The sequence below is a fragment of the Leucopleurus acutus genome, assembly GCF_964270905.1.
Source record: "Leucopleurus acutus genome assembly, chromosome: 5".
Lineage (NCBI taxonomy): Eukaryota > Metazoa > Chordata > Mammalia > Artiodactyla > Delphinidae > Leucopleurus > Leucopleurus acutus.
Genome location: NC_139147.1, coordinates 62,007,452 through 62,033,025, shown reverse-complemented (window position 1 = coordinate 62,033,025; position 25,574 = coordinate 62,007,452). Strand labels below are relative to the sequence as shown.

The window sequence follows — 25,574 nt, the reverse complement described above, 5'->3', positions numbered from 1 at the left end:
ACTTTGGGGTAAAACAACTCTTAAAGCAATATCCTGCCAATATGGCTCCAACCCATGGATAACATTTTTCAACACCTTTTCTCACATCTGATGAGACCATAATCTGAAGAAGATTGAGTCCCAGATACTTGCAAAGTCTTCTGTGGAAATCATACCAACTCAGAATAAATTCAAAACTCTTTAATTGTTTTAATATGTTATTGATGCTTTCCTTTTGACCTTTTTATGCTTTTCCTTATAGACCTTTTTCCTTGTGATTTCTTCTTCCACTTAGTGTCAGTGATGAGGAAAAACCCCTTGATCCAGTAAGGACTCATCTTTCATGTGACATCAGCTTTCTTCAAAGCATTAACTGGGCACCAGCTCCACACAAAGCTGAGGAGAGTTCCCAAGGTGTAGGTTGTATCTCCTAAGATCACTTATTTCCATGATCTTCATTATTTTGAAGGCTTTGACAAAATTTTCTCTTCCTTGTTGGGAAATTCTATGTGCAGATGAATGCAGAAAGCTTAAGGGAGTCCATTGGCAATGCTTGTCTATGAGAATCAGGGTCAGGACAGAGTATGACATGTTAAGAATTTGTACCAGGATTGACTTAGGAAATTTAGAGGGAGAAAGAACACCATCAGATGCTTCAAGATTTAGGGACATTGTTTTGTTTCTCATGGGAACTGTTTACCTTCTGGTAGAGGGTATTAGAAAACAGAAACTGGAAGGAAATTTGAAAAGGATAGATGTGCTAAATATAGACCTTTTCTTTGTATACTATCACCATTGGCAGGAACAATGATTATGACTAATCAAGAGTCTGTCAGCTGCCTTGTGTGGGGATAAGTCTAAGAGAAGTTAATAAACTGAAAAAATTAAATGGACCATGTCAATACTTGGGTTAAAAATAAATTATCTAAACAAAAGCCTGGGGGTTTCTAAGAGTTATGCATGTCTTACATTATTTAACTTAGCAAAACCTAGAATAACTTTCCATTGGATACTTCTCCTGAGTCATGAAAATATGCTGAAGTGATTTTAGTAGAAGCAAGTCTTAGTGCCTGATATGGGTTGAATTGCGCCCCTCCTCCCCCAATTCACATGTTGACATCCTAACCCCAAATACCTTCAGATGAGACCTTATTTGGAGACAGGGATTTGACAGAGGTAATAAAGTTAAGGTGAGGTCATTAGGGTGGGCCCTCATCCAATATGGCAAAAAGGGGAAATCTGGCTATTGAGATACCCAGAGACGATGTGAAGAGATGTAGGAAGAAGATGGCCATTTACAAGCTGAGGAGAGAGGCCTGGAACAGATGCTTCCCTCACAATTCTGAGAAGGAATCAACCCTGCCAGCACCTCGATTCTGGACTTCAAGCCTCCAGAACCGTTAGCAAATAAATGTCTGTTGTTGTTTAAACCACCCAGTCTGTGGTACTTTGTTACAGCAGCCCTACAAAATAAAATAGCACCCAAGAGCCCCATCAAGGGCCTACGCCATTGGTTCTGACTGAAGCCTTATGGTTTCATCCATCTTTTCTTTGTCAGGGTGGTTGGTGTCAGACTGGGAGGCCAGAACAAAGATAAAATGTAAGAAGCCCAGTGTGTCAAACCAACTCATGAGAAGATGGAACAGAAACACAGAGCCATTGGGAGTTTGATTACTCTCATGGTTTATTAATATTCAGATTGAAAAAGGAGCCTTAGAGCCGCAAGTTAACGCTAATTGGCACATTTGCTTTATTTCTTTATTTTCAAAACAAACTGGGTTTTGAATTTTTTCCTTTTTGTTCATTCCATCACATTGAAAAGGAGGAAAAGAAAAATGGTTTTGAATTCACTCGATATTTTGGACTCCTCAGATGAACGGAACATTGCACACACACTTGGAACAGAGAGAGATAGAGAGGAAAGTGGACTCCCACAGGGCCACACGCACCAGATCAAAAAACTTGGATACAGTGCAAGAATTTCCCAAAATGATTGGATCATCATTACCAAAAACTCGCCATAACAACACCAAGAAACAAAAAATGTTTAAGCCACACTGTTTGACTTGGGATCTTTCCTGCTTTTTTTTTTTTTTTTTAAATGTTTGCCACACAGAGAGAAAGAGGGCTAGTGGGTGGGAGAGGACAGACTCACAGACGTGAGTAGGACAGGAAGGGAAACTTCAGAGAGGAGTTGAGAAGAGGGTGAGGAGCGACAGGGTTCAGGAGAGGGGAGAGTGGGGATGTGGAAAGCCATTTCTTAAAGTTCAGGCATGTTCTTGGTCCGCCTCACGTTCTTCTCCTTTACCCTCATCCTGCCGGGCACTTTCCTTAGGTTTGGTTTCGTCTACAGCTTCTGAGGAAGGAAACAGATGGGGTTAGGGCAGGGGAAGCAGAGTTAGTATTTTGTCTCACCTGTTCAGATGATAGTGCAATGCATTTCTTCTTTTCATACCACTTCATAAAAGATTTAAGATAAAAAGAGATTATTGCTATCTCAGTAATGTAATTTCCAGGTTCAGAAGAGCTTACCCACAGGAAATTGTTCAGTGACGCATAGGGAAGGGCTCAGGAACAAAGCTGTGATATCGTGGGCGAGGGGTTCACTAAAGAGAAACTACTATGGTCTTTAATCTCTCAGCCTTACAGTTAAGGTATCCACACAGGGGGGGTCCACAACGATCATGTATTTCTTTTGCATTAATGTCAGACTTATCGTGACAGATATTTTATGTGGATCATTCAACATCCATTCCAACTCTCTCACCTAATATTATAAAGGCTGGAAAGTGAAATACTTGCATTTTCAGCTCCCCTTGGAGCTAGGGATGTCCATATCACACAGTGATGGCCAAATCGGTAGAGACAGACTTCCCTGGGAAGGCTCCAGAGGAGGTGTTTGCTCTTTACTTTCTCCTATTCCTGATGACTGTGACATCAAACTACCTGGTAGTGTAGCAGTCACCTTGTGACCACGAAGATAAAAACTATACACTAAGAATGGTGAAGCAGAGAGATAGAAAAAAACCTACTTGTGACCGACCATACTACTCCTGGACACTTTTCCTCAGACTTTTTCTTATTAATGTGAGACAAATAACTAACTTCTTTAAGCCACTGTAGTAGTTTTTAGTTTCTGGCAGTCAAAAACATTCCAAATGAGTACACTTATCCGTAGGGCAAGTGTGTTTTGCTTAATAAGAAAGACTTTGTTTCTTTTTAAAGATCATTTTTGCCCTTAGGAAAGAGGTGATTTTCTAATTACTCTTCTGCCTGGTTTCCTGCTAGAACTCAGTCAACTGATTTCATACTACAGACAGCTTACTAGTATGCCAGCTAATGGAAAGAGAATTTGCCTTGATATCACATCTGTTATTAAACTAAACTCCTGTATCAGGGTCCCCAAGACTCCCTCCAGATTCAGCGATTTGCTAGGAGGACTCACAAGACTCAGCATATAGTCCTACTCATCGCTACCATTTACTACAGTGAAAGGATATAAAACCAAAAAAAGCAAAGGGAAAAGTCGTATGGAGCGATGTTTGGAGGAAACCAGGCACAAGATTCCATGAGTCCTCTCCTCATGGACTCATACAAGATGTGCTTAATTCCTCCAGCAATGAAATGTGACATGTGTGAGACATCACAGACTAGGGAAGCTCACCTGAGCTTACAAGTCCAGGGTTTTTATTGGAGACTGGTTGTGTAGGCACCCTCTACCTAGCATGTACCAAATCCAGACTCCCAGGAGGAAAACAGATGTCCAGCATAAACCACATTGTTGGCGCAAAGAGTTTAGGCACAGTGAACACTCTTAGTTAGGAAGTGGTGAGAACCCTCTCAAAATTCAAGTTCCCGGATGCCAGCCAAGGGTCAATATTTCACACAAGTATTTCTAAGACTTGAGAGATGCTAAGACTAGAGAAATGGGGAACTTTTAGGAGACCATTAGAAGAGCTCATAAAAATGTATGTTTCTTTGAAATCAGTCAGCTATATATTTATATTCAGATAAAGCTGAACATTTATACCCAAACAAGACCACTGCCGCTAAATATAATTTTTGGGATTCCTTCTTTGGACACCTATCTATTAATATTCTTTTAAGTCTCTTCAGTAGCAGAAAATGCTTATCATTTTGAAAACAGATGTGTTTTTTTAAGAATCAAATGAGGCTGGTCTGGTAAATAGTAACTATGATAGGTCATTTTATCTTACAATGACTTGTTTTTGATCAAAGTTTTTAAGTCTGATTTATTTTGTGGGATTTGCAACAGACTGTAAGTTACTTTCAAAATGTAGTTATCCTAGTGAGGCTATCTACTACTATTCATAAAGAATTTTTTTAAGGCTAGATCCCTCCAAGGTGATCATTATTAACTCTTGAAGAACCAGTACACTGATCACATTTTCCAACAAAAATTTTTGGGTGAAACTAACTCAGTTCTGATCTTCATAATACTCTATGTACCAGCAGTGTTCCTCGTGTATTATAGAACTTTGGTGCGCTAACGGATCATTTAATTTTCTATCAGAAGAAAGCTTCCATATTTGTTAGATCTTTTTATAGTAATTTTCAATTCTTTCAGATAATTTATTTATTTCCCTAGCTATACCCAAATTTTGGAGACTACAGGTATGCCCACAGTGGTTTATCATCTTTACCAGTTCCAAGAAACCACCTATTTAGTGCCCTCTTCAAACTGCAGAAGAAACAGAATATTGATTTAAACTGTCTAGAAGAACATAGAAGGATTAGCTACAGGAGCAAGAGAAGACTTCAGACCTCTCTTACTAAATAAAAACTTCGGAGCTATTATGTATGATTTGAAGGAGATTAGGAAACTCAAGAGAAAAGGTGAAATCAGGCTGGTTAAGGTGAGAACAGAGGTATATTTGTGAAATAAGGGAACACAGTTCAAAAGGAGAAAAAGAAGGAAAAAAGATCCAGATAATTTTAAATAGCCACAGTTTCTGTCCACTTCTGGAGTGGAATCAGGTTAAATCCTTCCAAATTCCCCCACTTTCTCTTGTCATTCTTTGCCTAGGCCAGGAGAAACAGTGAAACTTGACATGCATCTGTTTATTGTGACAGGAAGTCATTGCTGTCTGTTCCTTATTAAAAGAGCTTCAATATCTACATATTCTTTCTCTCAAATGCTTTCAAGTGTTTGAAATATAATTATTTATTCATTTAGTTGTTCTATAAATTGGTATCGAACACCTGCAATGTGCCAGACATTCTTCTAGGTATTGAGAAGAAAAGTGAGAAAACCAGTAAATACCCTCACTCTTGTTTAAGCCTTTTGTAATAAACATTTAATAGGCAATAGAATCCATAATTATAGAATATTGGCAGTGAGAGGGACCTCTAAGATCACCCAGTGACTAAACCATAAGGCTTCAAGGGTAACGACAGTATCTACTTTTGTACAACTTTGAATCCCCCATGTCCAGCACAGAACCTCGTGCAGGAAAGGCCTTCAATAAATACTTGCTGAATGAAAGAATGAATGGACATCCTCATTTCATAGAAGAGGAAACTGAAGTTCAGATAAAGAGATTTTTCTCTAAATCATATGGTTTGCTCATGTCAAGCCAGGACTAAAATCTAGGTCTTCTACTTGTACAGGTTTCCCCATTATATCGGGTAGTCAAATTCGACCAGAGAAGGTCAAGAAGGTCTTTGTGGAAAGAACCATAAATTGTAACTTTCCTGACCCCTTGTATAAAGTGTTTAGCTATAGCTACCATATTTGATTCTTTCCTACATGTTTAGAACAGTTCTAAGTGCACTTGTGTCATTTGATTAATTCTCACAGCTACCATTATCATCCCAGTTTTATAGGCGGGGAAGCTGATGCACAACAAGGTAAAGGAACACACTCTCTGTGAATGGCAACAGTGAATTTCAACCTAGGACGGAGCCATCTAGGTAGCATCTATTTTACATTGCTCTCCCAGCTCGTCCCTTTGCCCAAGAAGGGTGGATGGGCTCAGAGTAGGAGCTATAGCAGGGGGTCCACAGGTATGTAGGCCTGGAGACTATGAAGTCTAAAAATTGGTCTTTGTAAAAGCAGTTCAGAATGGAGGGAAGAATTCTGATTAGTCTTGAATAATATGAAATCTGGTCTTGGCCCTTTCTGGCACTAATTACATAATTTGTAAATGCTAGAGATGAGTTAATATGTATTCTTTTTAGTATTTTATGCAAAACCTTTGATCATCATGGTGAGTTCAAAGATGGATGAATGGCTGAGGCCAGCTGGGCACTCCAGTGATCATGATCCAATTAGCGTAAATAATCACATTCCCCATCTAGAGGCTCAACCTCTCTCTGAGACAGTTGTTGCTTAAGAAGAGGCTGTGGAAGCTAAAGACTGAAAGGGATTTTCAGTACCAAGTGACATAAAGCAAGTGAGGGAAGTAAATGGGCCCGGAGCTGGCGAACGAGGAAAGCCTGATGTGACAGCTGAAATCCAGCAAGTTAAAGAACAGAAAGTGTTCTCCTTATTTCAGTTTAGCTCTGAATAGTACTTTTACTCATATTAAATATGAAAACCTAACATTAATACTGTTATTTTGGTTAAGGCATTACAGGAAAAGAAAGATCACAAAGCAAACCACAGTTGACCCTTGAACAACAACTGGGTTGGGGGCGCCGACCCTCTGTGTAGTTGAAAATAATCCATGTATAATTTATAGTGGGCCTTCCACATACATGGTTCATCCGTATCTGCAGTTCCTCTGTATCCAACCTCCAACGTCCACAGATTCAACCAACACGGATCGTGTAGTACTGTAGTATTCACTATTAAAATGAATCCACATATAAGTGGACCCGTGCAGTTCAAACCTGTGTTGTTCAAGGGTCGACTGTATATATCTCCTATCTATGTGTATATATCATGTGACTAGTGAGCATCCTCACTAGGAATCATTATTATTCTACCTAGGATGGGTTTCTTCCCCCAAATCAGTCTTCACCCCAGAAATCAACCCTGGAATCCAATTTTATTATGATATAGACTATGCCCCCAAATAAATAAATAAAACAAAAACTGATGAAGTGTTTTAGCAGTTTGGTCTAAAAGGGGAAAAAAATTGCCTCTTAATAAAATAAAATTGAACAATTTTAATAAATATTATTTGTATTAAATAAATTCTCAAAAATCACAGTCAATTTGAAGATAATGTTAGAATCTGATAAAGAGCTATACCCTTCTCCAGCCGTGGCATGTTAGCCTTGACAAAAATATTATTTCTTCTGGGCCCAAAGACCTCTTAGAAATAATTATGTTCACTAGCAGCTGCCATGAATTTTATCATTTCTGTTACTTTAAAAAGAGAAAGTTAACATCATGACAGTAAAGCCATGTATTCTTCATGTTCTAGAGTTGAAGGTTGCTTCAAAAGGGAAGAAAGAAATGTGTTCATTAATTCATTTATTTATTCAGTAAAAGGTCCTGGGCCTTTACTACATGCTACACACTGTGCCATGCATTTCTAATAGTTTTTTTTTTAATTTTACTTATTTATTTTTGGCTATGTTGGGTCTTCGTTTCTGTGCGAGGGCTTTCTCTAGTTGCGGCGAGCGGGGGCCACTCTTCATCGCAGTGTGCGGGCCTCTCACTGTCGCGGCCTCTCTTGTTGCCGAGCACAAGCTCCAGATGCGCAGGCTCGGTAGTTGTGGCTCACGGGCCTAGTTGCTCCGCGGCATGTGGGATCTTCCCAGACCAGGGCTCGAACCCGTGTCCCCTGCATTGGCAGGCAGACTCTCAACCACTGCACCACCAGGGAATGTGCCATGCATTTCACTTGATCTTAGCCAAAAGGCCGAGAAGCGATATGTGCCGTGCATTTCAAATGCAATGCAGTGCAGTGGTGATACAACAATGAAAACATCAAGCAAAAAGCACTGCCTTCTTGGAATTCATATGCTAGTAATTATTGTTTGTGGGAGAAGGGGTGATAAAGGAAAAAGTAATATCTAGACAAGAAGAGCTCAGCCCAAAGGGGCATATTTTCTCCTAGGCCACTTCTCTTGGATTTGCAAAATTGAACGTCTCTAATGAATCTCATAAATTTTGAAATATGGAAAACCCTAGTAGTTTTCTTATTCTTGACCCACAACTACCAGTCCTAAGAAAGATCAAGACCACATTAAGTCAGCAATAAAAATAAAAGTCATTTCTATATCCATTTGGAACCGGGTGGTGGTAGGGGACCCCGGTGGATGATTTCACAGTGGTCCTTGAAATATGTGACTCTAACTGGCTCTCTGATTCTTGCTGAAATAGATTCTGGAAGCAGCTCTTCTCTTTATGCATTCCATTCGTTTCCTCGAAAGGGTGAGAATAGCACGTCTGCACATTCTGTTGGTGAGCAAATACCAGGAGCATATGCAGCAGCGGCTGCTTGTGTGCTCAGCCAGGCAGCCCGGCTGCAGTGCTGCTGGAGAGATGGCGGTGTTCCCAGCTGCCATCGCCTACACTGAGCTCTAATGGCCCTGTTTACTGGCACCGGTCCAGGCCCCTCCACAGCCCTCCATTACTGAAATTAGGTTGAGTGGATTTCCCAGTAAAACATTACCTCTTGGGACCTGCCCAGCTCTCCCCAGCCTTGTCAACATTGATTAAATAGAAGCTGCTATCATCCTGGGGCCATGCCCACAATTACTCTACCAATCACCACTGGGCTGGGCTGTTTGCTTCCTTTCCCTTTGGATTTTCACTTTTCTTGAATATTAAGCATCATTACCTCAAAGGCTCAAAGGAAAGTAATAAAAAAAACATTCTGTAGCTACCTCACATACGTCCCTTTGTTACTTACATGGTCTTCCTCTTGAGCTGTGTACCAGATATCAGTCTGGAGCCTGGATCATGGCTTTGGGTGGTCACATTTTGCTATTTTTTGTTTTTCGTTTTCACCATGTTTTCCATTTCAAGTCCCTCTCAAAACACTGAGCCAGTATTCAGCATTTTGTGTCAGCAGAGTGGTGCAAGTGTCACCTATGCTCCCACTCAGTGCTTTCTGAGACTTTGAAAGCAAATAATCCTATTGCCTATCACACTACTCACTTGAGGATTTCAAAGAGTAGCAGACAAAAACCTAACCAAGGAGAAAATTCAGAGGCGAAGTCCCAGTGATATGTGAAACATACATATACAAGTCTTCTTCTCTCCAAAGTTTCAGCCTAGGACCAAGCTGATTTCTATCTAGGCTTGCTACCAATTAGTCATCTGACCTCAGAGAGGTTACTTTTCCTTTGCCTCCATTTTCTAATCTATAAGAAGTATGGATAATAATGACTGCCTCACCTTATTGAAGGAAGGTATTTAAAAGCACTTTATAAAATTTAAAGTGCAGCATATAGTATGTTGAGATTTTAATCCAGCCTGTGGGATTCGGAAAAAACATCCATTAAGTTTAACAGTTTCATCCCAGGAGGAAAAAAAGCAATTCCCCACAGGAAAAAAAAAAAAATCATCTTTCTCAGATAAACGACTAAGAGGACTTCTCCCCTAGAATGTTCCTATAAAGTCTCTAAATAAGAACACAAGTGATTTATTAGTTAAATAGATCTACTCTGTTATAGAAATTGAGACCGAATCTAGGATTTCTAACCTTTGGAACAAAATTTAGTGTTTTATTCTGAAACACAAATGACCCAGAGATTTTAAAAAATTAAAACAAAATTCAAAGACGGTACAAGTTGGCCTTGAAAACATCTTAAACATTCTCTCTACAAAATGTCTATCAAACCATCAAAAACGAGTGTCCTACCTTCTTCCTCCATTAGAAACACACAGAAAGATCAAAAATTACAATTTATGTGGCTTGCATAGTTGCCTTAAGTCATTTTTGGAACAAGATGGGATAAACATGTAAAGCTGAATGGAGTTAACATGATCTCTTATCATTATTACCGTGAATAAGTCAACTTTTAAAGGCTGAAAATAAAAATAAAAATTTGGGGGGTATTTCCACTCTAGCATAAAAGTCAAGTACACTCACTCCTTCATCCCTCCCCTCAGCTACATTGTGCTGAGCTGGAAGCTGAATCTGTAGATCTTCCGAGGCATTCCTTACGGTTAGGATGCGGGAGGAGTGGAGGAATGGGGAGTCAGTACAAACAATGACGGCTCCTATGACACTGAGACATTTTGAGAAGGGCTGTGTCAGGGATAGAGAAGTGATGTGATATAGTGTGTTGCTAGTAGTGACTATCCCAAGAAGTTCAGCCTAAACATTGTCTTACCCTCTTCTGTAGATTATATATATATTAAAAAATTCAAAATCCCATCTGACCAGAGTTCAACTCTGCATCTCCCCTTTCACCTCATAGTGTCCCAGGCGAGGAGAATCTAGCTAGGAGAAAATCTTAGCTGCATCGCTCTAAGCCTTTACAAACTCAACTGTCTACGGCGCCAGGCAGCTAATGTGAATGTGAAAATCTAGCCATAGGTAAAATCCAGTGGCGGGGTCAACGGAGGCCTTGTAAGAGCAGGTATTGCCTAAAGGCATTTAAAAATTTTAAAACATTATCACTGGAAAAATAAAAGGGGAAGGAGTGTCTGACCTAAGACTCTTAAATTATACCAGGAAGCTACATTTCTGGACTCTGACTTCAAAATGGAAGCAGTTCCCTTTAATCAGAATAAAAGATAGTCACACTGTATTTGTCTTCAAGAACCAACTCCAAATCAGGAGTCCTAACTAACAGTGCGAACTTTTCCATTTTGCTAAATTTAAATTACTCACATCTCAAGATTTTTTTTAGTGAATGAAGTAAAAAATAAATAATGACTATGGCAGATATTATAAATGGCCTCAAAGCAAAAACAGATACCAAAAAATCCAATTCTCAATATTCTCTCTCCCCTCACTTGCTGTTCAAATATTCTCAACATGTCTACATCCCTACCTATACCTTCCAGTTGTCCTAGGCTCCTTTTACAGATGTTGTTGGTGACATTCTCAGATCCCTTTTACCAGGCTCATGTCCCCAGCTCCCAGCTGCTGGAGGGGTTGGCTGCCAATGACCCACACCTGCTCCTTGGGCGGGGGATGTAAACTGAATCACCTCAACCTGAGGTGCCTGAGAGGTCATGCCCCTTCTGCCCCCCGTGACTCCAGACACAGACAATCTCTGTCTGTGATGCAACTTGTGCTTCAGCACAAATTGTGGGATTAGGCTGAGACCATGCTTTTCCTGAACCCATTTTGCTGTCTTCTTCCCCTGGCTTCTCTTCTTTCTTCATTCCCTTATGGATTTCCACCAATAAAGTATTCGCACAAGAGTCCCTTCTCAGGCTCTGATTCTGGGGAATGGGACCGAAGTTATTCCTTTAACCAAAAATCAAGGACTGGAGATGGGAGGCAGGCCAGTCAATTTCCTTAGTCAATGTACATAGCAAGTCTTCAAGGTTTGAATCATTTGGGTTTGCAGCTTAGCCCTCATGACCCAGTTCAACTGTTGTTTCCATACCTCCAAACCTATCCTACATGGAATTAATCACTTCCTACTCTTTATTTGTATAGAAATTATATCCCTTGCATTATATCCTAGTTTGTGGTATCTTTTCTAGTCTTCTTGACTGTGAACTAATTTCTCAAATGAAAAGTCTGATACATTTGCCATAATTTGAACTCCACAGAGGTAGAGATTTTTTATTTTGTTCACTGATGAATCCCAAATGCTTAGAAAAGTGCTGGCAAATATATATATTTTTAATGAATCAAGGCATCTATATTAACTTCAACTCCTAGCGTCATGCTTATCACAAGATAGGCATTTAATATTTATAGGAGGGACGAAAGTGATGAAAAAAGGGGACAATTCCAAATATGCTTTGTGTCATGTAGATAAAACCTTAATTACCTCAAGCCTAAAAACTGTGGACCTGTATTGTTGTCATGACCAAATAGCAGAGGTATGCCTGAATTTCAAAATATTGTATTATGAAAAGGAAACAATATTATTCTGATTTATAGGCATCAGGCATGGAAAGAATTATTCCATCACCTTCCTTTTTTTTTTTTTTTTTACTAATTTTACTTTTATGTCTTCTAATTTTATAACAAATTATTCAGATATAAAAAACCCAAATGTAAAAAATAGATATCTACTATAAGCATCACTATTTTTAGATGTCACAGGGTAGTGGTTAGGACAGCTGGCTCTGGAGTCAGCTATTTTTATCATTTAAATTCTATCTCTGACACCATGACTTGGAGTGAGTTATTTAACCTCTTATTGCCTCATTTTCCTTATCTGTAATTGGTATTAATATTGGTACCCGCCTCATGGGGTTACTAAAACACTCAAATGTGTTAATTATTTAAAGTACTTTATAATGAATGGCATGTTTCAGTAAACTGCTCAATAAATATTGGCGATTATTATTAAGTGAGTGGGAGGGAACTAACATTGGTTTAATGTTTACTATGTGCCAAGCCCAGTGCTAAGGGCTTTCACATACTGGTGTTCAATATATATCATCCGTGCTCTCCTAGTCCTTTGTCAGTAAAGTGGAAGTAATAATATCTACCTCATAGATCTGTGATGAGCATTAAATGAGAGGAAAAAAAAGACAACCTCACACAGTGTCACTCCCTTGCTCACCTATGTGCCTAATAAATGAGAATTATCTTCTCTCTCTCTCTCCACTAATTCATGCGTATCCACTCTTAGACTATAGCCAAAGAGAAACTTTCTTCAAGTATCCTGAGAAAGGGAGAGAGAAGTTTGTCCCTTATAAAGTTTCTGCTCGTAGAGTAAAAGAAAAATAATTCTTTGAAAAAAAGGCTTTGAAGTCAAGGTCTAAAGTCCAAAAATGATCACCAGGGCAAAGCTGACTGTTGGCCAAACTTGAGAGGCATGATTCTATGATGCAAGAATCAAGGCTGCTAAATAGTAATGTCTCAAAAGGCAAGAACTTCTCTGCTATTGCTTCTACTTCAGAAGAGGACAGTCTTCTCTATTTCACACTTAAATAGCAGTCAGTTGATTTCAAAGGAAACCACCTTATCTTTGGGCTTCGCTCCATTGGATTCCCTCCAGTTTGTAGCAAAAGTACATTTACTATACTGACCCAGCAAGAACCAAGGAACCCCTTGCCCTCAGATGTGTCGTAAATCTTGTTCCAGTAGGCAAGTTACAGGGGGGATGGCAATTACCCAGGCTTAAGACAGTACATCCAATTTTAAGAAAAATGCCCTGATTCATTATAATTATTGAACCCAAGACTTGAAAGAAACCTAGGACTTTTTGTCCCTTAACCTTAAGGAAAATGATCATTTACAGTGAAAATTTTCAGCTTTATTATGAGAAAGAACTTTCCATTTCCGGAAAGGCTTGCAGTCCTCTGTGGACAAGGCATGTTTTGGGGGAGAAATCCCTAGGGCTGTGTGGAAGACTGCTCTGAGGGGGTTATTCCTTCTGCCTATGCACTGTACTGTGTCATTTCTGGGACTTCTCAAGCATGGAATTCCAGCAAACCTTGAAGAGTAAAGAAATTAAAGATGGAGTAGGAAGTGGCCACTTTCTTACAAGAATTACAGGCAAAGAAACGCCATACTTCTTTTGGAATCTTGATCAAACATGATTGAAGTTAGCATTGTTTTTCTCCACTAAAGTTTATTCATAATTCCTCTTCCTGCATTTCAGAGAAAGTTAATAATTTTCTAAAAATCAAACTTCATGTATTTGATGTTAATTATGTAGGTCCATACTTAGGAGATGAGGAAATGTCGGACAGGCTAATTGTGTTTGTTGGTCATTTTTCACTGAATCTACTCTCTTAGCTATTCTTTCTTGAAGTTTTTCACATTTATCGAAACAAGCTGCTTAGGTATTATACCAGCCATTTCAAACAATTGTGTTTCCTTAGATACTTCTATTACGCTCACTGTTTTCAACAATGAGTCATCCTAGATCTTATCTAGTGATCAGTTACAAAAGTGTAGTAATTTGTGTTTGTCAGACCTTGAGAAAGTTAGTGAACTATTTTCTAGATTACACTGGTTTTAAAAATTCAACCGGGCTTCCCTGGTGGTGCAGTGGTTGAGAATCTGCCTGCTAATGCAGGGGACACGGGTTCGAGCCCTGGTCTGGGAAGATCCCACATGCTGCGGAGCAACTAGGCCCGTGAGCCACAACTACTAAGCCTGCGTGTCTGGAGCCTCTGCTCCGCAACTAGAGAGGCCGTGATAGTGAGAGGCCCACGCACCGCGATGAAGAGTGGCCCCTGCAACTAGAGAAAGCCCGCGCACAGAAACGAAGACCCAACACAGCAAAAATAAATAAATAAGTAAAATTAAAAAAATAAAAAAATAAAAAAATAAAAATTCAACCAATGATTTGTAATGTTTTAACATATATTGAGTTAACATGCCGTATTACAAAACATATTACAAATATTTTCAACATTTGTCTTTAAAAGCAAAAGCAGATCTAGATCTGCCAAATCTCATAATCTGATATTTGATTACATGATTTGATTATCTGACTCCACAGTTAAAATATAGAAACCCGAACTAGAAATAATTCCAACTCTATAAGTGTCTCTCCAGTAGTGACTACAGCTGCCTAAAAATTTTTCCTACATATGAATATCTATTGCTTGGATAACATTTAAATTTTAAAAGAGAAGCACTATACTTATGAGTCATATTCAGCTCATGCCTTGCCATGTCTCACCATGATGTGTTTGGGTAGTAACTGAGATTAGCTAAACAATTATTTATCTGTGTTGTTTAATTTTCCCTTATGGCTGTATCTACACAGCACAAAGAAAACTAAAGACTTGGCAGTTGTCTTGCTAATTTTATCATTGCAAATGGATAAACCACATAATTCAGGACAAAAATACAAAATCTGTATATATTGTTACGGAGTGAGCTCCTAATTGTAAAATTACAGAATAATGAAAGCTGAAGGAGATCTTAGAGATTATCTGATCTCAGCCCCTCACTCTCTCTGAGGAAAACTGAAGGTAGAGCATTTCTGTGACTTGCCCAAAGTCTCACAGCTAATGAGAATTCAGTGATCCTCCCATAACACCATCATGTCTCTCACAACCTTTGGGGATGATGAATTCCACCGCTTGATTTTAAGTGGCATCTCTCTCCAGTAATCCTAAATGCACTGTGTAAGTCTGTTCCTCCCTCCCTCCTTCCCCCTCCCTCCCTCCATTCCTTCTCTCCTTTGTGGAATAAAAGGTAAACTCAATATCATTTTACTTTAAGAGCTACCAGAAGTAATTTTAGATACTCTGGAGGCTTGCAGAACCAGCGCTGAGGATTACTGTTGCATCAGACTTCAACACATTATGCACAACTGGTGAGAGGTGATGTGAATATTCTATACAGAGAGGGGAAAACATGGGGACCTCTAAAATTGGTGGCGTAGGCTGAACAGTAATCACTGATTATGGCAGGTTTCATAAACTCAATGACTAAAGAGTTGCCGGGTAATGAAAGTCCAGAAGTAGCTGAAATTACTACAAATGCTGTCATACCTAGAAATCTCTAAGAGATCAGTACTATGTCCTGATAAGAGCAAATAAAAGTGCATATCATTCCCCCATCTATCACCCCCCTCCACTTCCCAATGAAAGCAGAGTGTTCAAAAGCCCACTGAGAAGGTTAACTCAATTTTGAAATTAATTAAAAAAATATTATTGTAACAAGAAAGCCCTATAAAAGTTGTTTGTTGTTATATGCTTGTGTGCAGGTAAATAGATACGATCCCCATCTCTTGCTGGGACAATTCATTTTGCACTCATTGTGTATTTTGGCTTCCTAGGGCCTGTCAAATTACGGCACTGCCTTTGAATGAAAAATTGCTTTAAGAATCAATAGTACTCACTGGAACACAACCAGAACTATATCGAAAAAGTAATATTCATATTTGTACTGATTTCTCTCTTTTTAGTGAAGATCTCAGAGCTCTTACATTTAGTGGCAAAGAATGTAATAGTCTTGGCAATTTAGAGACATTGGGACAATTAGCAGTTAAAGAATAAAGATTCATGGTGAGTCTATAGCTTATCTTAGATAGAACCATAGAACCATATGTGTCCTGCCCATCCTATAGCACTGCCATTGGAAAAATCATCCTGCTGAAGGCTTTCTATCTTCTCCACCCAGTGTTTTTTCTCCAGTAAAACTATTTTCTAAGACATACCTTATGTCTAGAATCTACCTCCTACTCTCTTCTTTCTTTCAAAATCCTATTTATTTGAAAGTAATCAGACTGCATACAGAGACCTTAGACTAGAAAGGGGGCTCTGGAGACCCGCCAGCAACAACTCACCTAATACAGGAATCTCCCAGAATCCTCCTAGCAGACAGGCAGACTCTGCTTCAACAGGCCACTCCAGCTCTAACTGTAAATTCTTCCTGATAGTCATCTAACACCTACCTCTGCTAAGTTTTTATGGAGTTCTTTCCTCTAGAATAACACAGAACAAAGTATGTCCTCAATATGTTTTCTTTTGTACAAGACAGTCCAAAAATGCAAAGATAACAGCTTCTTTCTTCAAGAAATTTACCAACCTGTTCTTTTTCTCTTCAATCAACAAACTTCATGAAAAAATAAATTCAAATTACGCCTTTTCTTCATCTCACCTCTCTTAGTTCTCTAGGAGCTGACTTCAACTCTATCATTTTTCTAACAGTGCTCTCCTCAAATTCAACCCCTCCCTCAAAATTATATCCACATCATAAGGCCTTTTCTCATTTACCATTGCTCTTGATCTTTTTCTGACTACTCCTTTTGACAGTGTTGACTTTTACTTGAGCTCTATGCTCCAGAAAATAGGGGCAGTTAAGAAATTCTCCCAAACTTTTGTTTTCTGAAGTCTCCCCATCCTTTTATGCTCTAGGAAATGGCTTACTGTAAAATATTCTTCTCCACATGATCTGCTGTCCACTCTCTCTCATGACTCCAGAAGACTCATGAGTGACTCCCTTGTTTACCTGTAACAAGGCCAAACACAGATCTTTCCTCCTTTGCCTTGAACTTTCTATTCTTTGTTTCATAAATGAGGATAGATTGTTTGTCTCTTTGAAACAAGGTAGACCAGTGATAAATAAATCTTGTTCAGCTAACTGACTAGACTTCCCCTGATTGCAAAATAACCTCATTTGTAAATCACCCCACCTGTAATTTGTCTACTCCTCCTATAAAAGTCTAAGGAAAAGCTACCCTGCCAAGACACTGTGATCTTGGGAGCTGGGGTCCCTATTGCAATAGTTTGAACAAAACCAACTCCTTAATTGTTGGTGTATTTTTGTTTTTGACATCTTCTTAAAATATTCCTTTTTTCTTAACTTTAATGAAGACCATGTTCTGGATCTGTGTTTGCTGTTTCCTCACTTTTCTTTGCCATTCTGGGTCTAGTGTTTGTTCCTTATCCCCTAACAAGACACAATCCAAGATTCAATTCTACATTCTCTTTGCAGGCTCTGCATCAAATAACTCATTCTCTCTAATGACTTTGACCCAGACCCCATAACCAGGTAACCACCACATTTATATTATCATTGTCATATTGTTAATCCCTATACATCACTGTAAGCATAGTACTTTCTTTAACACAAGCTTTAATGACTCCTGGCCTCGTATACATCAAATTCCAATTTCTACTGCCAAATACTTCTCTACATCCTTGACTCTACTCCTGGCTCCAATTCTATATCTCAGTCTATACTGGACATCACACAACCACTATCGCTACAAATATAATGAGATTGGCCTTATCATTCTTTCAGAGATCCAAATTTAAAATCCTTCCTCTCTATGTGCATCTATCTGTGTCTATTGATTCTCCTTTCTCAGCAACACATATTTCCAATTGAGGCCATGAAATGGAAAAAACAATTAAATATAAGTACTGTACTGATATACTTGATGAAAAATGTGCCAAACTCACAGGGAAAAGAGACTAGCAATACTACTACAGCTTGGGCACGGAGCCAGTAGTAGTCAGAGGAAGGAAGGACAGGTGGGTAATAATAACACAATATCTGAAGTATATATGGTTAAAGGCAATAGTCAAATAGAAGGTCAACAGCAAGGATAGTCAACAGGCGTTGGAAGCTGATAGAACACAGCAGCTAGAAAGATGCCAGTATAGATAGACCATGGACATGTGGGCAAGTCTCTCAGCCAGCAATAGGGTCCCCTAATCATGGGACCAAGAACAAGATTCCCATCTCTAGGAGACAGGATGAGAATAAGGCAGGGTCTTAGTCTCAAGAGAAATCAGAGTACAAATGAAATGAATGAGACAGGGACCTAGGTAGAGCAAAACCAAGATGAAGTTTAGTTAGTAGAACTGTTCCCAAGTGAGAGACCAATTATTGGTGTTTGGGCACAAGTTGACTTGAGGCTGAGTCAATTGTGTGTAGGGCTCTTTAATTCTTCCTAGTCTAGGAATGAGAATGACATTGATTCCAGAACCAGACATAGAACTCAACTTGGAAAACAGATGGCAAGTGACCTCATTGGTGTGGCCTAAAGGGACACAGGACAGTACACCAGGCTAGCACTTCAGGGGGTGGTGGCAACACTAATGTCTGAGCCAATAGAGCCACCTCTTAGCACATCTTTCTGCCTCCAAGGTGGCCCTCTTGCATGCTCCTCTGCTGTCCCTGATAGGGGTAACTATAATAGTTATTTAAAGCCTACAGATGATAATGCGAAAAGAAAGAGGATATAGCTGCTGTCCCAACAAACTATTGTACATCACTGAGTCTAAAAGAGGGGACATGACTTTCCTTGCAATTTAAATGAAAGTGTACTAAATAAAATTTTTTGGTCGTAGTCTCACTATAATTTGCTTAGACATGTTTTATGTCTGCTGTCTGACCCTCATGTCTTTGCCATCACTGCTAAGTTCATAGAATTCCCAAAGGCTTTTAAACTCATCCAGGGACCTGGGCCTTCTTGTCCAATGTTGAGACCAAACACAAGAAAATACTAGGGATAGGAAAAATAAAATAGCAGTTAATTTTGTTTTTTAGGTTAGATTTTTATGAGATCTTAGAAGGAGAATTGGTGAACTCAGGGAGAGTTAGTAATAAATTTGGGGATAAAGTATTGAAAATATTCCAAAAATGTGGGAGAAAATGACTTTTTTACTGAAGCTAACTTGAGTATAAATTATAATGTAAAAAGAAATTTTATGTGGCAGAGTCTCGCAAAAGACTACTAGAAACATACCCATAGTTGAACACAGCTTGGTCTATTGACACGTCACAGCTAGCGAGAGCACACAACATGGAACCATGAGGAATGGCAGTAAGAGGGGGTTAGAAAGGACTTATCTGGGCTTGTGCTACAGGATTTGGAGGTAGATTCAAGGAAGCAGAGCTTTGCTCTTTATTGGATGCTATCACAAAATAGGTGTCATTTTATGATTGGGCATCTTTTTTTTGGCATCACTTTTTAAAAATTATTTTTAAATTTATTTATTTTTGGCTGTGTTGGGTCTTCGTTGTTGTGTTCAGGCTTTCTCTAGTTGTGGAGAGTGGGGGCTACTCTTCATTGCGGTGCACGGCCTTCTCACTGCGGTAGCTTCTCTGGTTGTGGAGCACAGGCTCTAGGCACGTGGGCTTCAGTAGTTGTGGCACGCAGGCTCAGTAGTTGTGGCCCACGGGCTTCGTTGCTCCATGGCATGTGGGATCTTCCCAGACCAGGGATCGAACCCGTGTCCCCTGCATTGGTAGGTGGATTCTTAACCACTGCACTACCAGGGAAGTCCCTATGATTGGTCACCTTAATAAATATTATCTAGAAGGAAGGAAGAATGAGGTAAGCATTATCATTCATACAGCCAGGCTAGGGAAATATTTGGCCATTTTATGGTTTAGACAATGTCTATACTTAGTCCGTATTCAGACGTGATTACAGGGGTCTTGCTTTGTCTGGAACCATCACACAAAGTCCGATGTTGTGTCCTCTGAAACTGTGTATGTTAATAGGAGAAGACTAAAGCCCACCTGTGGGTGCCAGGCCAGATCCTGGCTGTTAGGAGCTGCTTTTCTCTTTCTTGGGAGAAACGGGAGAGATTAAACATAACTTTTCCAGATTTGAGGTGTCAGTGTTCAGGTCTTTCCTTGTAATTGCCTGTATCCCCCTCCAGAGTTCTCCCTCTTGTCATACTTAACGAATGTGTGATTCCCCTGAGCATAGAAAGAGAAATTACATTGATTGCCCAGAGACAGTGAGAAGATTCTACCTCAGTCCAGTGTCATCAGCCGAAGCCCTATCCTGAAAGGTTTTACTGGCTCTTAAAGACGCTGATGGCTCCCAATGGACTAGTGGCACTGTTCCCTAATTTAACATATTTTAATTAAATAAAATCTTTCCTGAGGAAGAAAGAGCGAGCCACATCGGGTCTGTCATTTCAGTTGTTTTCTCACTTCCCTGATATGACGAGACAGCAAGTTTGAGTTTTTCACCCTCTCTCTCTTCCCCTCCTTCCTTTAATGGCCTGTCAAAAGGAAATTCCATCCTGTGTTGGCATTACTACCTGCTGTAAATACAGAGGAAATGGGAGGAAAGAGGAGGTGGGAGGGGGAAGGGTGTGTGTGATAGAAGCTAGATCCACAGATCAATTGCAAAGCATCTCTCAGAGTGTCTAGACACCAGCTGCCTGGTAACCATGGAAACCCACAACTTTGACTGATGGGCTGAGGAGTAACAACTCTCAGGAGATCCTGTTGGGAGCTTGGTGGCAGCGGGGAGAGGAAGGAAGGTTGGGATAATGGCGAGAGAGTGTGAGTAATAGGGGAGAGAGCAAGAGGAAACACAACTCTCTGTGAAATGGGGGCATTACCCCGCTTACCATTTTTCTCATGCACATTCCACAAGTGGTGACAAGATACAAATGTGCCATCCCCAGCAGGTGTCAGGACACAGGTTGCTAAAGATGAAGAGCTGAGTTGCAATGATTACATTCCCTTCAACTTCCTCAGTAAACCAAAGCTTTTGACAGTAAACAGACATGATCAACAATTGCCTGAGGCAGCCTTGGGAGTGGGAAATTCCGGTCCCCAAGAATGGTTGTCACTTTTACAAGCACTTAGAGATAAAGAATACTCACAGCTCTGTACATGAAGTGTCCACCCTTCCTGCTGCTCCCATTTTCCTTTGTCCTAGGAAAGGGTTAGGATGCTGTTTAAATAAAGGAGGTTGGTGGTGGGATTGTTGAGGGAATGAGTAAGAAATGAAGAGATACCAGTTTAGGGCCAAATCATCTGTCATATAAATGTATTTTCTTCTCTTCTTCATAGACAGATGCCTATCATCAGAGGTTTCCAATCCATAGATTTTCAAGTGTTACAGTTGCTTGCTGTAACCCTGGTCCCTTCCCATCACACATTCTTTTTGGATGGAGATTTTCAGGTAGCCCTGTCACCCCTCCCCTCCACCCCTCTCACCACCTAATTTTGTACCCATTCCCACCCCCCAACCCCATCTCTCCACTCCACTTCCTTGACCAAGTACCACCACATACAACCCCCCCTAGGGACCCCCAGACCCTTTGGTGATGCAGAGCAGCCCTTTCTCACCAAAGTTTGTCTACAGCTATACGGACTACATTTATTATCTGTCTCACAGTGTTTTGCCTTTACTCAGGCAATCTTACCCATCACAGTTAGAGTCTAACAGAAGACCTGCTAACTTTGTTGGTGTTATCTGGGTCACAAAACTGTTTCCTAAATTGTGCAAAGCTAATAGATGGTGTGAGAATTAACCCTTGGACTCTGACTGATCAAAACCAAGAGATGTGTGTGTATATGTGTGTGTGTGTGTGTGTGTGTGTGTATATATATATATATATATATATATATATATATATATATATATACATTCTGTACATTTTTATGCAGTGTTTCCTCTGAAGAAACGCTCCTGTATGAAAAAATGTTCCAACCATATTTAGCTATAAGCAACATGTAGGCAAATTCAACATACTCAGAAAGGGCTACTAATAAGTAAATACTGAGTTAACTATCATTTGTAATAAGTAGAACATTTTAATCCACCAGAGACTCCTTATTAGACATTAAAGCTTTCATGACTTTGATTTGATGACTTAACCTGAGAGAAAGGCAGCTCCCTCCTAAGCAAAAATGTGTTTATGTCATCTATCTTCAGTCAGGGCAGAACTCCCAGTGGTCTGGAATTGCTAAAATGGTCCTCTTTTAGAGATGGATACTTTGCATGGGGAGATGAAACCACTTTCTTCCCTATGATTGTGTTCCATGTAGGGAGTGACTATAACGCAGTGAGACTAGGACACAGATCTGGTCCTCTGGTGCCACTGACAGCCCGGTTATAGTCACTGCCCAGCTGCCAACATCTTCCAATCCCTAGGAGGGATGGTATTACATGTAAGAATTATAGGAGTCTCCAAGGAACTTGCAAGGGAAGAGGAAGATGGAGGAATGTCTGTCCAGGAGGCAGAGGAGAAGTTCCTTCAGTGGTGATAAGGAGTAGACCAACTGAGTGTGAGAGGGACTTTGGGTCACCTTTGCCACCTATGCATTGACCATCAGCACTGACTCAGCTACTCTGTTTGACTAAGGAGGCACCTTCATCTTCACACTTCTACTGAGCATTCTGTTCCTATTCTAGTTGCTGGGGTATAGCAGTGTACAAAATAATAATAAAGCAAACAATACCCTGTTTGTGGAGCTTATATTATTCTATAGATTAACAGGTAAAATATATAGCATGTCAGGTGGTGATAAGAGCTATGAAAAACATAATGTGGGGAAGGACAATAGAGAGTGACGGAATGAGGGTGGTGTGACAATCTCCGTCAGAGGGAAAGTCTCGTTGAGACGGTGACATGTGAACAGAAGCTTAAGAAGGTTAGAGAGTGGAACCTATGAGGATCTAAAAGGCGGGGTGGGGTGGGGTGGTTCTAGACAGAGGGACCGGTAGTTCAAACGCCCTGGATGTGAGCACATGTGGCTTGCCGGGGCTGTAGCACAGGCATTATGTTGCTGGAAGGGAGCAAGAGAGGGGCGTGGAGAAAGTGGACTTCAAGTGGTGACCTCCATGGGACGCTAATCATGGAGGGCTCTGAGGCCAGGTTAAGACCTTGGCTTTTATTGAAATGAGATGGATGCAAGAGAAAGTGAAATTGTGCTCAGATTCTAGATATATTTTGAACGTGGAGCCAACAAGATTTGCTGACAGATTTAATATTGGAAAAGACCAAAGAGTTGGGGATAATTCCAAGACATGTGGCCTGAGGTTCAGGAAAAGGTGAGCTTGCCATTTCCTGAGGTGAGGAGACTCAAGAAGGAGCAGGTTCAGGGAGAAAAGACAGGAGTTTGGTTTTCAAAATGTTTAGCTTGTGGTGTCTATTCGATACACAAGTTGAGTAAGCGGTGGTCTGGAGTGGGGAGAGAGGTCTGGGCTACTGAGGGATCATTGGGATTTATCAGGTTGTAGGCAATACCTGAAGCCACGAACTGGGAGCAAAATCACCAAAAGAGTAAATGTAGATGGAGAAGAGGAGGCCCAAGGCTGAGCTGTGAGAGACTCCAACAATTAGAAACCAGGGGATGAAGAAGCAAGGACAGAGAAACTGGAAAGGAACAGCCAGTGTGTTAGCAGAAAAACTCAGGAATAGGTAATATGCTGGAAGAAGAGTAACTAAAGCCCTTCAAAGAGTAGAAAGCGATCAACTATGAAATGCTATTGGTAGGCCAAAGAAGATGAGCCATGGAATGGACCACTGGATTTTAGCAATGAGGAAGTCATCTGTGACTTTGGCAAAAGTTTCATTGGAGGGTGAGAGGGTAGGTGTGATTGTCGTGGATTCAAGGTTGGGAAGAAACAAATTTGAGCCACTGAATGTAGACAGCTCTGATTAATACAGAGTCAGGAGCTTGACAGCCTGAGTTTGAATTGAGAACCCACCACTTCCCAAATGTGATACTCTGAGCATGTTATATGACCCCTCTGTACCTTGATTTCTTCATCTACGGAATGGGGATAGTACCTACCTCATAGGATTGCTGTAAAGTATGATAATATAAGATGCTTAGTCGATGTGTTCAGTAAGTATTAACTTGAACAGCCCTTAGCATCACTTCTCTTAATCCTTAATAAGATATGGTCCTTGTGAACAAGTTCTATTCCTGGTTCTGGAGACTAAAAGCATAAAAAAAATTGTTTGAGCAACTGTAATGAAAATTCTGCCAACCTTGATCCACTCTCACAGTGCTCTATGGCAGATTTGGATGGAACCACCTCAAGGGAGTGTCATATTTCATTTTCCACACAGCGTAAGGTTCTGGTTTAATAAAAACTTAGTCTGGGGATCCACAGTGTTTAATGAGTTTGAGGTTTTCCAAGCACTAATATTCTTTAACTCTGAAAGACCCCACAAGATTTTTTTCTGATCACATGGAGCTTCAGTGGTGGTTCACATAAAGTACTTTGAAATATATGAAGTTCAAAGTGCTAAGGCATTGATATCTCTATGTCACAAAAACAGTTCATCCGTCATGCTGTCAAACAGACATCTTTATCAACTAACACTTCTGCATCACAATAAAAATTGACATTCGTATAATGGTCCTGAAGCATTTTATGACTATGCTTGCTATACTTCTAATGGTGTATATATTTTATTACATCCCAAACCTTTCCCAATTGGAAATCCAATAAACATATGATGGCAAATATTAATCAAAACATTTGATTAGCCAGAATGTCCCATTCCCCAATCACACTGGAGAACACAGAATTTACTGGAAACGCGCTGCTCCTTTTCTGTCTTGAGGACGCCAAATTAAATAAAAGAGGAGAATAAAAATAAGTATATGCAGGGAGCAGAAATGAGACCCTAATGTATTCACACTCACTAGCCATGTGACCTAAGTCGTTTAAGTTCTCTGACTTCTGTAAAAGGGACAATGATACCGCTCATCATAGGGTCATTATGAGGCTTAAACCAGAAACTCCATGTAGCGCATTTAGCAGAGAGCCTGGCACAAGACAAATAAGTGTTATTTATATTGTTATCATCCTCAGTATTACTGTTGCTATTGCAGTTACTCTATAGTGAAGACTTAATAAGCGAACACCAAACCAAAGGCTGAGTAATTCAAAGCTATCTAATATGCATTAGGTTGGCTTCACATGTTAATTAAGACTTGAGTTAATATTAGTAATATAGAGTCACCACTGTCTTTGTGAGGAAGCCTCAATTAATTATAGGAGCTCAATAAGCAGACGGGGCTTGTGATATATTCATATGGATTTATTCCAGATGGATGGCTTTTGGGGTGGGGCTGGAGAAAACAATCTCCATTTCGATTTCTGCAACAGCGGCCGTTGCCACTCAAGGCTTCAAGAGCCACTCACACAGCCTGCTGTACGGCTGCAGCCCCCTAAGTGACAGGGGGACAAATAGCTGCTGTCTCATCATACATCTCCCCTTCCCATCTCCTCCACCCTCCCGCCAGCCCGCCAGGCACGTGGCAGCAATAAGCTGCCTGCCTCACTGGGATCCTCAGATCCATTAATAAGCCCTGCAAGGCTGATAATTGGGG

General features: G+C 40.1%; 1 protein-coding gene across 1 annotated transcript in view; it reads right to left on the bottom strand.

Moving 5' to 3' along the window:
- Window positions 1–1,880: 1,880 nt before the first annotated feature.
- GAP43 (growth associated protein 43) overlaps window positions 1,881–25,574 on the bottom strand; it is a gene marked incomplete at its 5' end in the record, with an annotated part of 92,997 nt that continues 69,303 nt past the window's right edge. Inside the window, one exon of the mRNA XM_082839517.1 lies at window positions 1,881–2,335. Within this exon, the coding sequence (XP_082695643.1) occupies window positions 2,247–2,335 (89 nt within the window). The 3' untranslated portion in view covers window positions 1,881–2,246. The remainder of the gene's footprint in view (window positions 2,336–25,574) is intronic.